The sequence below is a fragment of the Rhinoderma darwinii genome, chromosome 4, assembly GCF_050947455.1.
Source record: "Rhinoderma darwinii isolate aRhiDar2 chromosome 4, aRhiDar2.hap1, whole genome shotgun sequence".
NCBI classification, from domain to species: Eukaryota; Metazoa; Chordata; class Amphibia; order Anura; family Rhinodermatidae; genus Rhinoderma; species Rhinoderma darwinii.
The window spans coordinates 252,755,812-252,771,246 of record NC_134690.1 but is presented as its reverse complement, the minus strand read 5'-3'; the positions used below and the strand labels follow the sequence as shown (position 1 = coordinate 252,771,246).

At 42.9% G+C, this 15,435-nt stretch overlaps 1 protein-coding gene across 4 annotated transcripts in view; it reads left to right on the top strand.

Annotated features, from left to right (window-relative positions):
• The window catches only part of LOC142759802 (heat shock factor protein 2-like), a 44,866-nt gene that overhangs the window by 14,867 nt on the left and 14,564 nt on the right, over positions 1 to 15,435 (top strand). For 3 of the 4 annotated variants that reach the window (XM_075862395.1, XM_075862394.1, XM_075862393.1), the window contains exons 2-4: positions 1,085 to 1,193; positions 1,701 to 1,828; positions 7,498 to 7,622. In XM_075862395.1, coding sequence (XP_075718510.1) covers positions 1,085 to 1,193; positions 1,701 to 1,828; positions 7,498 to 7,622 — 362 coding nt within the window. The remainder of the gene's footprint in view (positions 1 to 1,084; positions 1,194 to 1,700; positions 1,829 to 7,497; positions 7,623 to 15,435) is intronic. The other variant, XM_075862396.1, reaches the window with a different exon arrangement.

The window sequence follows — 15,435 nt, the reverse complement described above, 5'->3', positions numbered from 1 at the left end:
ACCCTGCTAAGGTCCCGTTCACTGCCGCTCCAGTCATGAAAGATCCTGCAGCGGGCACGCTTGGGACAATGACTGGCTGCAGAGGCCCCTGACAATCGCTCACCTGATTAATATTACGTGACTGCTGCAGGATCTTCCACGACTGAGGCGGTGGCGAACGGGACCTCCGCACTGGAGCAGGGGGGGACACTTCCATCCCCTGCCCTGCTGCTAATATTGAAAAGTCCCGGATAACCCGTTTTAAGTTCTCATATATATTACAGCGCTGTGTAGGACTGTAGATTTGTATTCAAGGATGTGATTGGATCACTTCCTAAATCAAGCCTTTGGACATTAATATGAAATAATGTTTAAAGTTGGAGTTACACCTAAACCCATGGCTGAACAAAACCAGGACACCAGGCCGACTAGAAACGTATCCTTGACAACTAGGGATTGGCTCCTTACCCTCAAGCATTTGATGTTTGGATGCTTAGTGATATTGTCTAATTCCATGCACTAACCGCATCAAGCTCTGTTTCATAAAAAGCACACCGTGACTGTCAATGACTACTATAGGCTTCTTGTGAGAGAAGAGAATGGGACACAGCTGTGACTACTATGGCAGTATTCTGCCAAAACCAGGCTTATGTTCAAAACACGGAAGAGGTGCAAATGTTTCCATTATCTTTATTTTCTATGTAGGTTCCACTCCTAGTTTTGGCCTCCAAAAAATGATGCAAAATACTGACCAAACCACTGCCGTGTGAAAGTGGCCTAAGAGTGGAGCTCTGCTCTGACTACTGGAAGGACAAGACCTCAAGTAGCATGTGAAGCCAGGCTGGCATGTCCATGATTACAGTGTCTTTGTTGGAACTTGTGTTTGTGTGTGTGTTTTTTGTTTTTTTTGGGTGGCGGGGGTTGGTTCTATGAATAGCTCTTCAGCCCAACAGCATTTCTTTGCTGGTTCCTAGGTCTGGCTGTGATTTGGTGTTGTACACCTTGAGACACTAATTTCCTGTGGCCACTGCTGTTTTACTCACTGATAAATCTCATACTGTTTCTTCTATTTTTTTTGCTCTATCTTATTTTTAATTTTTTTCAGAATGGCCAGAGTTTTTTGGTTCTTGATGAACAACGGTTTGCAAAGGAAATCCTACCCAAGTACTTCAAACACAATAACATGGCCAGCTTCGTGAGACAGCTCAATATGTGTAAGTGTGATTTCTGATATGAACATATAAAATGACAACACTTATAGGGTATACGCGGCGTAAAAGTTCAGAACGTTTCCGCCCTAGTGGCCGCAGGGAATTCTGGCAGAAAAACCGCACCAAATTGTGGTGCAGTTTTTCAGCTGGAAAATCTGCTGCAGAAAAGAGAAGCGGAAAAAAAAAAATGCCCATACTTACCCTCTGAAGTCCTGCTTGATAAAGACCCATTCGTGGGTTGAAACGTTAAGTGTTTTTATCCCTGGTGAATAAATCAAATACACTTCTTTGGATTATCTTGAGTGCTGCAGTTCCTTGCTTCGATTGCAGAATGTAGGGATGTCACTATGTAAAGTAAACCTTTGAGAAAAGGACCTGCAAATGCTCATCGTCATTGTTCAGTTATTTGTGAATAAAAATCTTGTTGTTTTTTTTTGTACAATTTGTGTCCTTGTGTATTGTGTCCTCTAACGTATACAGGTTTAATTTACCTACGTTTCTATCTCAAAGACGGTTTCAGGAAGGTCGTTCATGTGGACTCTGGGATTGTGAAGCAGGAGAGAGATGGACCGGTGGAATTTCAACATCATTTCTTTATCCAGGGGCAAGATGAGTTACTAGAGAATATAAAAAGGAAGGTAAGACTTGTGTTTCATTAAAGGGTTTGTCCTGGCACGGACAACTGATGACCTATCCACAGGATAGGACATCAGTATATGATTGTGGGGGTCTGATACCCGGACCACGCACCGATCAGCTGCGTCTGGGTGCCGGATGTTATGCAGGGTATGCAGTATTTGGAGCCGGAAGCAGATTGCTCCGTACACTGCATAGTGGCAGTGCTGCAGAACTGCAGCTCTGCTCCTATTCAGCTGATCGGTACGGGGTCTGGGTCTCGGACGCCCACCTATCGTATAATGATGACCTATCCTGTGAAAACATCATCAGTTGTCTGTGCCTGGACAACCCTTTTAATTCTCAGCATGAACACAGTCTTTGTACATTTCCTCCTCACTTTAAGGGTCCGTTCACACTGCATTTTTTGCAGGCAGAACATTCTGCCTGGAAAAATCCATTCAGTTGTTTTTTGTTTTTTTTTTAAAAGTGGTTTTGTACCACGCACGTTTTTGTCTCGTTTTTGAGGCTTTTATGTTGTTTTTTTTACCTTTCAACAGGCAAAGAGAAAACCACAAGCGTTTTTGGCCACAAACCTCGTCAAAAACAGTGTCAAAAAACGTTTGCGGCGTTTTTTCCCGTCTCCCAATGATTTCATTGGGCTTTTTGAGGGGGAAAACGCCTCAAGAAAGGTCATGTTGCTTTTTTTTACCACAAGCCGATAAAAACAGCTCGGGACAAAAAACGCCTCTGACTCCTATTGAAATCAATGGGAAAAGATTTGGTCCGTTTTTTGGTGGTTATTCCAGCAGTTTCCACGTCAAAATCCGCGCCAAAAAACTCTTAACAGGGCCTAAGGCTCTGGCAATCTGCAGATCCTCCATATTGCCGTGGGGAAGCTTTGGAAGGTCACCTAGTAACGCACCACCATGATTTAATGGGTTCTCTAAACCATTAAGGCATCGCCACAATTAGTGGATGTTCACACAGCTTTTTTTACTTCGTAGCAAATACACAAATCGCAGAAATTATACAAAACAATGTTTGTTAAATAGTTACGCATTTTGGCTGCCTGAAACAAATTAAATTACATTATTTTAATCCATGCTATATTATTAGAGGAAAACATTATGAATCATCTTGTAATTTGCATTCCTAAAACAAATACTGACAGAAGTGTAAAAAGAACGTGTTTACAGACTTCTTAGTGAATGGGTCACGTATTTAATTTTAGTTTCATTAATTAGATTTAGGTATATAGATAATGTTGGTCCTTTTATTTTATTTTTCTTCCCCGTGAGCGGCCATATTGGAGACACACACTTCCTTTCTGTACTTCCTGTGTAGTCGGTACAGCATGGTGTGTGCTTTATGGCAACTGAATTGAATGGCAGTCAATTGACAGACAAATCTTATTGATATATATACAGTGTCTAGGAAGTGATGGAATACAGCCTGTCCTGCATAGACTAGGGAAAATGCATACAGAGCCTTATCTGTGAGTATTGTGTTGCTATGCTACCTTATTTAGGCTTCCAATCATACAATAGAGCTGTCACTTAAAGAACACATTACACGCCATTGTCCAGTGTAAACCTGCCCAGTGATCAAGCAATAAAACGCTAGTTTGTCACATGTTTACACATGCCCTTATGAAAACATGGGATCGAGCTTTCAACACTAACATGAAGTGAAGTGCATGACAGAAGAAGGAACTAAAGATCGCACAAATGATTGTTAGGGTATGTTCACACGTAGTCAACCAAAACGTCTGAAAATCCAGAGCTGTTTTCAAGGGAAAACAGACCCTGCTTTTCAGATGTTTTTTACCAACTCGCATTTTTACCAACTCATTTTTTTACCAACTCGTTTTTGGAGCTGTTTTCATTGGAGTCTATGAGAAAACAGCTCCAAAAACGTCTGAAAGAAGTGTCCTGCACTTCTTTTGACGAGGCTGTATTTTTACGAGTCGTCGTTTGACAGCTGTCAAACGACGACGCGTAAATAACAGGTCGTCTGCACAGTACGTCGGCAAACCCATTCAAATGAATGGGCAGATGTTTGCCGACGTATTGTAGCCATATTTTCAGACGTAAAACGAGGCATAATACGCCTCGTATACGTCTGAAATTTGGCCGTGTGAACATACTAGGCTGGGTTCACACGACCTATTTTCAGACGTAAACAAGGCGTATTATGCCTCGTTTTACGTCTGAAAATAGGGCTACAATACGTCGGCAAACATCTGCCCATTCACAGGAGTCCACCTGTGGGATTGGGCATAAAATGACGTGGGGTTCTTGGTTATATACTGTTGGGCATATAAATTTGTCTGGGACACCATAAGCTCTATAAATTCATCCGTAAAAAAGGCCATCTCACTGAGCCCTGCCGTATTAAATTTTATCCCTGGGCTGCCCGTGTACTCAGGGATTTGTGGCTCGTCATTGTCTGGTGTGGTGGTCCAAATGGGGACACTTCCAAATAGGGTCACTTCGAGCGGGGGTATCAATTGTTGCGGGGTCACTTCTCTCAGGGATTTCAACTATGCTGGTCGTCCTGGGGCGTCTCCTAGGGGGTCCCTCCTCTTCATCACTGGATGAGGAGGTCGACAAATAAAACGGAGTGTCTCCATCCGACGAGTCTGTTTCGGAGGCCAGAAATGAATACGCCTCTTCAGCAGTAAATGTCCGTTGGGACATGTTTTTGTGCTTAGACATGTACAAAATGTATATACAGCAAAAAAAAATACAAAAAAATCCCTAACTGGGAGCAATGGGCTGCTACCTAAACTAGCACAAAAGCGTGTTTTTTTTTTTTTTTGTTTTTTTTAAGGAACAAGCGGACTTCCCTGACACTAAAACTAACTATGGTGACGATTCCCTGACACTAAACCTAACTAGATTATTCAGAACTTCCCTGACGCTAAACCTAACTTCTCTCTTTCTCTCTCACTCTCACTCTCACTCGCCAATAGCCGCGATCGCTGAAGTGGAAACGATGCGACAGGTGCCGGCACACTGAGCTTTGATAGCCTGCTGTCGGAAACGGCAGCTATCACAGCTGATGAACGCGAGCAGCGCTGTATTGAATGCAGGATGTACTATTGGGTCATGGAGCACGGACGATACAGTTACCATGACCTAATAGTACGTCCAGGAGCGGGAAGGGGTTAACGTCACTACGTTTAAAGAGGCTCTGTCACCACATTATAAGTGCCCTATCTCCTACATAAGGAGATTGGCGCTGTAATGTAGGTGACAGTAATGCTTTTTATTTAAAAAAACTATCTATTTTCACAACGTTAGGAGCGATTTTGGTTTATGCTAATGAGTTGCTTAATGCCCAAGTGGGCGTACTTTTACTTTCGACCAAGTGGGCGTTGTACAGAGGAGTGCATGATGCTGACCAATCAGCATCATGCACTCCTCTCCATTCATTTACACTGCACTAGCGATATAGATATATCACTATGTGCAGCCTCATACACAAGCCCTAACATTACTACAGTGTCCAGATAATGAATACACATGAAATCCAGCCTGGACGTCATGTGTACTCAGAATCCTGGCACTTCTGACTCTTTTCTGTGAGATTTACAGCAACGGATACGAAATCTCGTTTATCTCGTAATCTCGCGAGATTTCGTATCTGTTGCTAGAATCTCACAGAAAAGAGTCAGAAGTGTCAGGATTCTGAGTACACATGACGTCCAGGCAGGATTTCATGTGTATTCATTATCAGGACACTGTAGTAATGTGAGGGTTTGTGTATGAGGCTGCACATAGTGATATATCTATATCGCTAGTGCAGTGTAAATGAATGGAGAGGAGTGCATGATGCCGATTGGTCAGCGTCATGCACTCCTCTGTACAACGCCCACTTGGTCGAAAGTAAAAGTACGCCCACTTGGGCATTAAGAAAGCTCATTAGCATAAACCAACATCGCTCCTAACGTTGTGAAAAAAGATAGTTTTTTTTAAATAAAAAGCACTGCTGTCACCTACATTACAGGGCCCATCTCGGCCTCATGCACACGACCGTATTTTTTCCCACCCGTAAATACTGGCGTAAATACGGGTCCGGTGTCACACGTATTCCACCCGTTTTGCACCAGTATTTACGAACCCGTGCTCGTAAATATGGGTCCGGTGTCACACGTATTCCACCCGTATTTACGAGCACGTTTTTGGCGGCAAAATAGCACTGCACTAATCGGCAGCCCCTTCTCTCTATCAGTGCAGGATAGAGAGAAGGGACAGCCTTTTCTGTAATAAAAGTTAAAGAAATTCATACTTACCCGGCCGTTGTCTTGGTGACGCGTCCCTCTCTTCACATCCAGCCCGACATCCCTGGATGACGCGGCAGTCCATGTGACCGCTGCAGCCTGTGATTGACCTGTGATTGGCTGCAGCGGTCACATGGCCTGAAACGTCATCCAGGACGTCGGGCCGGATGTCGAGAGAGACGCGTCACCAAGGCAACGGGCGGGAGACCGGACTGGAGGAAGCAGGAAGTTGTCGGTAAGTATGAACGTCTTTTATTTTTATTTTTTACAGGTTTATACTGATCGGTAGTCACTGTCCAGGGTGCTGAAAGAGTTACTGCCGATCAGTTAACTCTTTCAGCTCCCTGGACAGTGACTATTTACTGACGTCGCTTAGCAACGCTGCCGTAATGACGGGTGCACACATGTAGCCACCCGTCATTACGAGAGCTCCATAGACTTCTATGGACTGTCCGTGCCGTTATTACGGCCTGAAATAGGACATGTTCTATCTTTTTCAACGGCACGGGCACCTTCCCGTGAGAAAACGGGAAGGCACCCGTCGCCAATAGAAGTCTATGAGCCCGTTATTACGGGTCGTGATTACGACCCGTAATAACGGGAGTTTTTACGGTCGTGTGCATGAGGCCTAACTGAGTGGCTGTTGAGGCCGCCGTTTTGAGGGCTATCAATTTGTTAGTTATTCTCACTATGCTCAAGACTAGAAAGCCTTCCTCAGCCCGCATTTACAATCGTATCTGGAAGACCTATTTTTGTTGGTGTGAGGATCACGATTTTCCTTCTCTGCGATTTTGCTATCTAGAGTTCTGTCTTTCCTCCAGTGTGGCCTGGATCAGGGTTTTGCCCTTCGCTTCCTGGAGGGACAGGTGTCGGCACTTTCCATCTTGCCCGGTCGCCTGTTGGCATCGAAGTCCGACGTCAAGACTTTTCTGCAGGGGGTTGCTCATGTGCTATTAATATTAAACGTTGTTTTGTGTCATATCTGTGTGTTTGCTAGGAAGTAAAAAAGCTGGGTGAACGTCCTCTGAGGTGATTCCATAATTGTTAGCAGGAGTTGTCATCGTACACAACGCGTGATTCTTGTGCTCAAAACATTATTAGCCGACTAGTGAAACATGCGATTGCATGATAATAATTATAATCCCCTAGCCGGCATTGCAACGTATTCTGAAAACGTGAACAGGTTATGTTACAACCCACCGTGATCTGATGCTAATCAGCCTGGGAGAATGAGCGCCTGGATCTCTTGTATTTGGCACTGCAAATAATACATATGTACTTTATTTCTCATACAAGGAAATGCAGTTTTATACTACAATTATAATACCATGTGTAGGTCGTACATCTTTTTTATCTGCTGTATTTTTGTAAACTCTCATATCTGGTCATTTTGCATTTCGTTAGGTATCCTCTGCAAGACCTGAAGAAGCAAAAGTGAGGCAGGAGGATATATCTAAAATCTTAAACAACGCAGCTAAAGTTCAAGTCAAGCAAGACACTATTGAATCACGATTATTCACATTGAAAAGGTAATTTAACAGAATCGGCCACTATAAAGACATTTGTGCCCCCTCTATTAGAACGAGCAGAGTTGTTACGAAAGAGCCATTGACCAGCCATGTATTAGATGGTCACTCATTTCACTTCATCTGTAGCAACTGTTGTGGAAGAAATGTGTAATTTCTAGGTTGGCTCTTTAAAATGGAATGTTTTTCTGGTTTCAAGGATCAGACTATGTACTTCATAGTGGGGGGGGGGTCCCCTCTGTGTGCTAAAACATACGGACTGGGAGACTTGAATAGCCGTTCACGTAATGCACGGATGACCAATTTAAACGTCTGGCGTGTAATGCTACATGTATGTATACCTAGATGCGCCTTTGCCTGGCTATAACAGCTGATTGCAGGAGGGTACAAGAATCAGGACCCCAACCGATCAGCTGTTCGCTGCACTGCCTTCTTTTTATTAAAGAGGTAGTCTTTGTGAAACAGCCCCTTTTTAAGAACATTATGTCGCAGAGCGGTTAAACTGGTAAATTAATTGTGACTTCATGCGTACCTGTGAACTCCCTTCTAGTATGATCTGGATCCATCCTAGGTTTCAGTTATGTCAATTCCACTGAATCTTGGTAGGAACGCATGTGCATCTCTCTATCACTGTCTTTTTCTCTTTCTTCCATCTATCATACTGTTAAAGGGGTGTTACGGTTTCAACAAATAAAGATTATTCTTTGTTTAATGACAAGTTATGCAATTTTCCAATGTATTTTTGTGTAACATTGTCTATGTAGTATAGTTCAGTCTATGAAAGATGTTCGTAAATTGCAAGCTGATTTGGACACACTGGGTATTTGGGCATCCACTTGGCAAATTAAGTTTAATGTAGATAAATGTAAAGTTATGCATCTGGGTACGAACAACCTTCATGCATCATATGTCCTAGGGGGAGCTACACTGGGGGAGACACTTGTTGAGAAGGATCTGGGTGTACTTGTAAATCATAAACTCAATAACAGCATGCAGTGTCAATCAGCTGCTTCAAAGGCCAGCAGGATATTGTCGTGTATTAAAAGAGGTATGGACTCGCGGGACAGGGATGTAATATTACCACTTTACAAAGTATTAGTGAGGCCTCATCTAGAATATGCAGTTCAATTCTGGGCTCCAGTTCATAGAAAGGATGAAAAATACAAAGAAGAGCAACGAAGCTCATAAGGGGCATGGAGAATATAAGTTATGAGGAAAGATTAAAAGAACTAAACCTATTTAGCCTTGAAAAGAGACGACTAAGGGGGGACATGATTAACTTATATGAATGGCACATACAAAAAATATGGCGATGAAAGTCTTAATAGTTATATTATGGAATTGCAAGGTCATGTAGTAACTTGCCTAGCTTAACCAGTTCCCGACCACTGGCTGTGTATTTGCGGTCGGGGTCCTTAAAACCCATGTCATAGACTATTTACGGCACGGGTTTTAGCTCGCTGCTTCTATCTGCTCTGATCTCCTCTACACAGAACTCAATGAGCGCTGTGTATATAAATAGAGGCAGCGCCGCTGCCTCTATTCGTCCCGTTGATCATGTGACTGGGATGCCCTTAGTGGCAGACTTCTGCTGGGTCTTACTAGACCCAGCACAGCCCTATTAGTGACAATAGTCATGAGAGGGCTGATTTCAACCTGTAACTGGGGCTGCTGTGCAGACCCAGTTACAGTGGAAAAACATAGTGTAAAAGAAGAAAAAATAAAGTCCCCCAAAGGTCTCTTCTGTCCTAATTATAAAAAAATAATAATATATACACCCAAGAAAAAACTTTGTCGTCCCCCCAATTACCCTAATATAGACATGTAATATATTAAAAATTACGGTACACAAGGACGATCACAAATAAAAGGGTCTGTTTTAGGGTAAAACTGTTTTTACCAGAAGAAAATAGCTAAAATGTAAAAGGTGTTTTTTTTTTTTTTTTTTTAACTATTATTTTCAAACTTTAAGCCTAAAAATTATAAAATTGAAAAAGGGGTGTGTATAAAAATTATAAAAAAAGAAACCTGCATTGTCTAAAAATGGCTAAACGGTGTCTGGTCCTGAAGGCTCAAAATAGCCCAGTCCTGAACTGGTTAAAAAAGTGGAAACTCCATGAACTTGCAATTTTAATTAAGATTTTTTTTTCTGCAGCATCTAAGTGGTTTTAATAGGGAGGAGGCGCCATCTGTTACCCCATCTAATTCTAAGTAAAAAAAAAAAAATTACATTTTTGTTTTCCCCCCCTTACAAAATGCTATATTACGAGAAAAATAAAAAAAGCCTCGCATAATTGGTATTGCTGCGTCCATAGAGACCCAAACTACTACTATTACGTTGTTTAACCCGCATGGTAAACTCCACGAAAAAATGAAATAAAAAAACGACCTGTTTTTCTGTTCATTGTGCCCTCCAATAAAACACAATAAAAAGCTATCAAAATGTCGTATGCACCCCAAAATGGTACAAAATCCGATCTACAAGTCATCCGGCAAGAAATAAGCTTTCATACAGCTGCATCAGCGGAAAAATAATGTTATGACTCTTGGGGTATGTTCACATGGCAAACTAAAAATGGCCATAAAATACGGAGCTGTTTTCAAGGGAAAACCGCCCCTGATTTTCAGCCATTTTTTTTAAGCATCGAGCATTTTTTGATGCTTTTTTTGCGGCCATTTTTGGAGCTGTTTTTCTATTGACCCAATGAAAAACTGCTCAAAAAAAACGGCTCAAGGAGTGACATGCCCTAAAAAATGACCTGTCAGAAATCGCCGTTTTTCCCATTGAAATCAATGGGCAGATGTTTGAAGGCGTTCAGCTTCCGTATTTTCAGCCGTTTTTCAAGGTGTTTACGGACTTCAAAAACGGTTGTAACATGCCCTTAAGATATGACAACACAAAAAAAAAATATGACATAAATTTAAGATGCAAAAAAGTATGATGGAATTGCTGTGTTTTTTTTTCCCATTCCCCCCGCAAAAAAAAAAAAAGCTCATAAGTTATTCTATAAAATCGTGCCATTAAAAAATACAACTCGTGTTGCAAAAAACAAGCCCTCACACGGCTATGTCTGCGGAAAAATTAAAGTTATGGTCATTAAGTCCAAAACTTGACTGGTCACTTAAAGATGAAACAATTGCACCTTGAAAATGTACAAAAACTTCTACAATTTGACAATAGGAAGCAGCCTACTTTAATTATTAGTTTCAACTTCATTACCTTCTGCTTGGTGACTGTTTTGACAGCGTGTAGCTTTACCCCTTTTGGTCCTTAGCACCAAGCGCTGTAAGCATATGGCATGGACCTTTCTCTGCACCCATAGTTGCTCTTTTTATGCTCTGAGCCAAATATATATATATATATATATATATATATATATGATTATTAGCATTGTCCCTTTTTATAAGTGAGCGTGATCACACGTAGCAGCTAAGGGTCAATCAGGATAATCAATATATATTATTGGATAACTATGCCTGCAATTTTCTTATGTAAAAGAATTGTGTCTTTTGTATTTTTTGGAGATAATGGAATTGCATACACAGTAATTCCTTTATTACTCCTAAAAATAAGAAAATCGTGAATCAAATCAAAAATCATCCTGAGGGTTGAGAAAAAGTTTTAGATTTTTATTTTTTTGCTAAATCGCCCAGCCCTACACACAGTGATAACTCGGAGTACAGATAATGTGGTAGATGTTACCTGCAGTCCTATGTAATACCACAGATCACAAACACTGTGACAACGCTCTGAGTACAGCTAATGTGGTAGATGCACACACAGAAATATATACACATACAGGGGCGTAGCTGAAGGCTCATGGGCCTTGGTGCAAGAATTCAGCTTGGGGGGGGGGGGCCCCCCTACCCCTTCCCAACAGCACCAGACCCCATGAATTCCATCCACAGTATAATGCCCACCATAGCTGCCCACACACAGTATAATGCCCCCATAGATGTCCCCACACAGTATAATGCCCCCCATAGCTGCCCCCACAGTATATTGCCACACATAGCAGCCCCATACAGTATAATGCACTCCATACAATATAATGTTCCCCATTACTGCCACATACAGTATAATCCCCCCCCCCATAGTTGCACCATACACCGTAGCTGCCCCATACAGTATAATGCCCACCATAGCTGCCCCATACAGTATAATGCCCTCCATATCTGCCACATACAGTATAATGCCCTCCATAGCTGCCACATACAGCATAATGCCCCCTATAGCCACACAAATAGAGGCATAGACAGGCAGACTGAGCACTCACATCTCCTTCCTCACAGGCTTCTTGTAGGTCGGGCTGTGGGCGGAGCTAATTGCCTCGGACACCACGTCCTTGCCGTGTGTGTGTGTATGTATAGATGTATGTATATGTGTGTGTATATAATATATATATATATATATATTGTGATTGTAATCAATTAGTGACCACCAATATGCCTTTTTTATTTTTTTAAACATCATTTTTATTAACAGTTTTCACATTTTCTTATAAACATTTCACGTAAAGGTTGCGTCATAAGTGCACAGCACTCAACTGCCAACAAATTAACATTAAACTAACATAACATACAATCATGGCATAAGTTTTGATCCTCATATCAACTGAAAAAAACATGACTTCCCCTATCCCTGAACACGACTTAGGGGATAGATGGGACATAGCTACTCATTGATGACCTAACTAGATTAAAGTTGCAAGCCTCCTAAAGTGCCTGCCAGGAGCTGCGTATGATACCACGCTGTGTGCCTGAAAGGCGTAACAATTTCCACCACCTCTGCCGCTGTGCACTGCGATTCTATAAATATTTGCCATTTAGCGAATAACTTCTTGGTTCCCGTTTCTTTCCGCCTTTCCACCTCCACCCGCTTGAGAGCTAGTAACTGTTTCAAACGGGACACTATCAGGTCTAGCCCCGGCGTGTCAGTTTCCAGCCATTTACCTAGAAGGCATCTCAAGGCCACCAGTAAAATCGTGTGTACCAGCAAAGGAGGAGATCTCACCCCTCGAGCACCCTCTTCCTCCGGCGGTCGCGCCTGATGGAACAGCAGCGCTTGAGGCGTCATTGGGAGTTTCGCCTTCCAATGATCCAAAATATATTTGTGTACCATCACCCAATATCGTTTAGCATGAACACAACCCCATACTCCGTGCCACAAATTCGTCAGGGGGGTGTGACATTTGGGACAACATGTAATGCGGTCGGGGAAGGATTGTGAAGGCAAAATATTAAAGCCATATATAGCCGAATGCATTAATTTAAAATAGGTTTCCCTCTAGCTCTCGTTCACAATACTCCTCCGTACCGTCTCACAACCCCCCCCCAATATGGTCTCACCTATACCTGGATCTTGAGTCCATCGTTCCCTGGACTTTGAACATAGCCTGTGGTCGCGGACGAACAAAACAAACCCTGAGTGCTCTATACAACCTTGAAATAGTCGCCCGAAAAGTCGTTGGACCTATGACCTCATCTAGAGTATGAGTGGTGGCTTCCTTATCCAGGCAAATTTATCTTCTCCAAAAATTCCCTACCTTTTTGGGGGTCTATGGGCGTGTCTGAGTAAAGGGCTTGGTAATACTTACGCAAAATAGTGTTTATTTTTTTTGGGATCTGATGTAGGAATTCCGTTGGTATCGTTAAGTGTTAAAATGTGCGACGGTGCATACCTCCCCTTCGCTAGCCGTGCTAATAATTTGCCCACTTTATTGCCGAAACGCATGAGATCAGCATCAAATTGGGACCGATAAATACTTTCTCTTTTATCTAATCACTGATCAAATTGCCGCTTGGCTTCCCTCCATTTCTCCCCCAGAGACGTTGACGGAGAGTGTAAAAATGCCGTGTATGCACACCTTAATCGTTCACTCGCTATCTTGTACCCTTCGGTAGTCTCGCGTTTAAGATTAGACATAAATTGCATAATTTTCCCTCGGATTACCGCTTTAGCTGTACGCCAATACAGTGACGGGTCCGAACGATGTGATGCATTATCCCCATCAAATTCCGTCCACCATCCTCTGAACTTCTGTAAAAAACCCTCATCCGTTGCCAGAAAGGAGGGGAACCTCCATATAAAATACATTCCCCTAGCTACTGTGTCGGCCAGAGTAATGGTAACCGGGGCATGGTCCGAAATGAATAGATCCTCAATTGCCGCTTCACGTAATCTTCGGGATAAGGCATCATTCACCAGCAAATAATCAATACGCGACCACGATTGATGGACATGAGAAAAGTGTGTGTATTCCCGAGCATCGGGGTGTAAACTACTCCAAGCATCTGTGAGGGCAGTGTATCTTAAAAAGTCTGGCAAGATCCTATCCCTATTTCTATGCGAACTGGAGGACCTTACAGTATTAAGGTCTCCCCCCTAGAACTAATAATTTGGTGCGATCCTGCTGAAGTTGGGCTTCCAAGTGACCAAAGAAACCTGTGTTGGTCGCATTCGGGCCATACACATTATGGATACTAATAGTTTCCCCTGCATGTTCCACCACTAGATGGATCCAACGGCCCTCATCATCACGCTCCTGGGACACCAATGTAAAAGCAAAATTTTTGTGTAGCAAAATAACTCCCGCCTTACCGTCTCTAGCCGGCGAGCCAAAAACCTGACCCACCCAGAACTTTTGTAAATACTTAAATTCTGGCTCGGTAAGGTGAGTTTCCTGTAACAGGGCTACATCTATGTGTAAACGTTTCATGTGTCGCAGAAGTTCGGTCCTTTTCTGTGGGGACCGAAGCCCCCTAACGTTCCATGACATTATTTTCATGTTATTGGGCAATGCATAAGATGAGCTGAGACGTCAAAAAGTCGTGATTGGTTCGGGGAGTCGGATCCATCTTTACCGAAAAGCCATGCATAAACATTACGAACACAGCCAAAACCCGGCCTAGAGAACAAAACTAAACTCCATATCAAGACCCAAAGAGGAAGAAAAATCGCCTGCGGCAAGGGCCTTCAACCCCCTAGTACCCATTGGCGTAAGAGACTTCACTTTTTTCTGTCGTGCACAAACACGTCCCTCCCCCCCCAGACCTGCGTATATACCACATATAGTGACAGAGCTGCACCAACCCTTAACACACCATAAACCCCTTGCAGTCGATACACATTCTTATACCATAGGGCCAACAGCCTAGGATCCGTTTAGATTATAGTATGTAAACATAAACCCTGCTCCACTTCTAGACTGCCACGCATAACGATCCAGAGGCCCCTATCGAGCATTCCCCAAGTATGTGACCTGTAACGGACATAACTAATCCCGTACGATAGAGAGGCCTTGTAGAATTCTCGGTCGGATATGCACATAAGGAGAGTTCTTAGAGCATACCCTAACTCGCTCTCTCTCTCTCAAACCCCTTGCAGTGTAAATGCGGCAGAGTATCAAAATGCATACATTTTAACATTGTAACATTAGATCAGTTGACTACAGAAAAAAAGCTGCATTATAAGACCGTCAAGTGCAATCATCAAAAATTACAAATTATCTGCAAAAGATCGGAACCTGCGATTGATCTACAGCGTCCACAAAACCACCTAATCAGAGATAAGGGTCCTGAGAAAACTCCACTCGTCAATCAGGAGACGTAGACCGGGTGCGGTCGCCTCTGTGGCTTCGGAGAGTCCCCTCCATTCCTGGATCGACCTCCACGGGCTCTTCCGGGTGTGGGCATTAAAGCTTCTGCCCAGGTTCGCTCCATATCCAGTCGACTCAGTCCGACTTCTCTTGACTTGCGACGTGTGCTGGACTGTTGCTCCTCGTGCGGGGGGCGGTTTCTACATAGCTCTACAAGG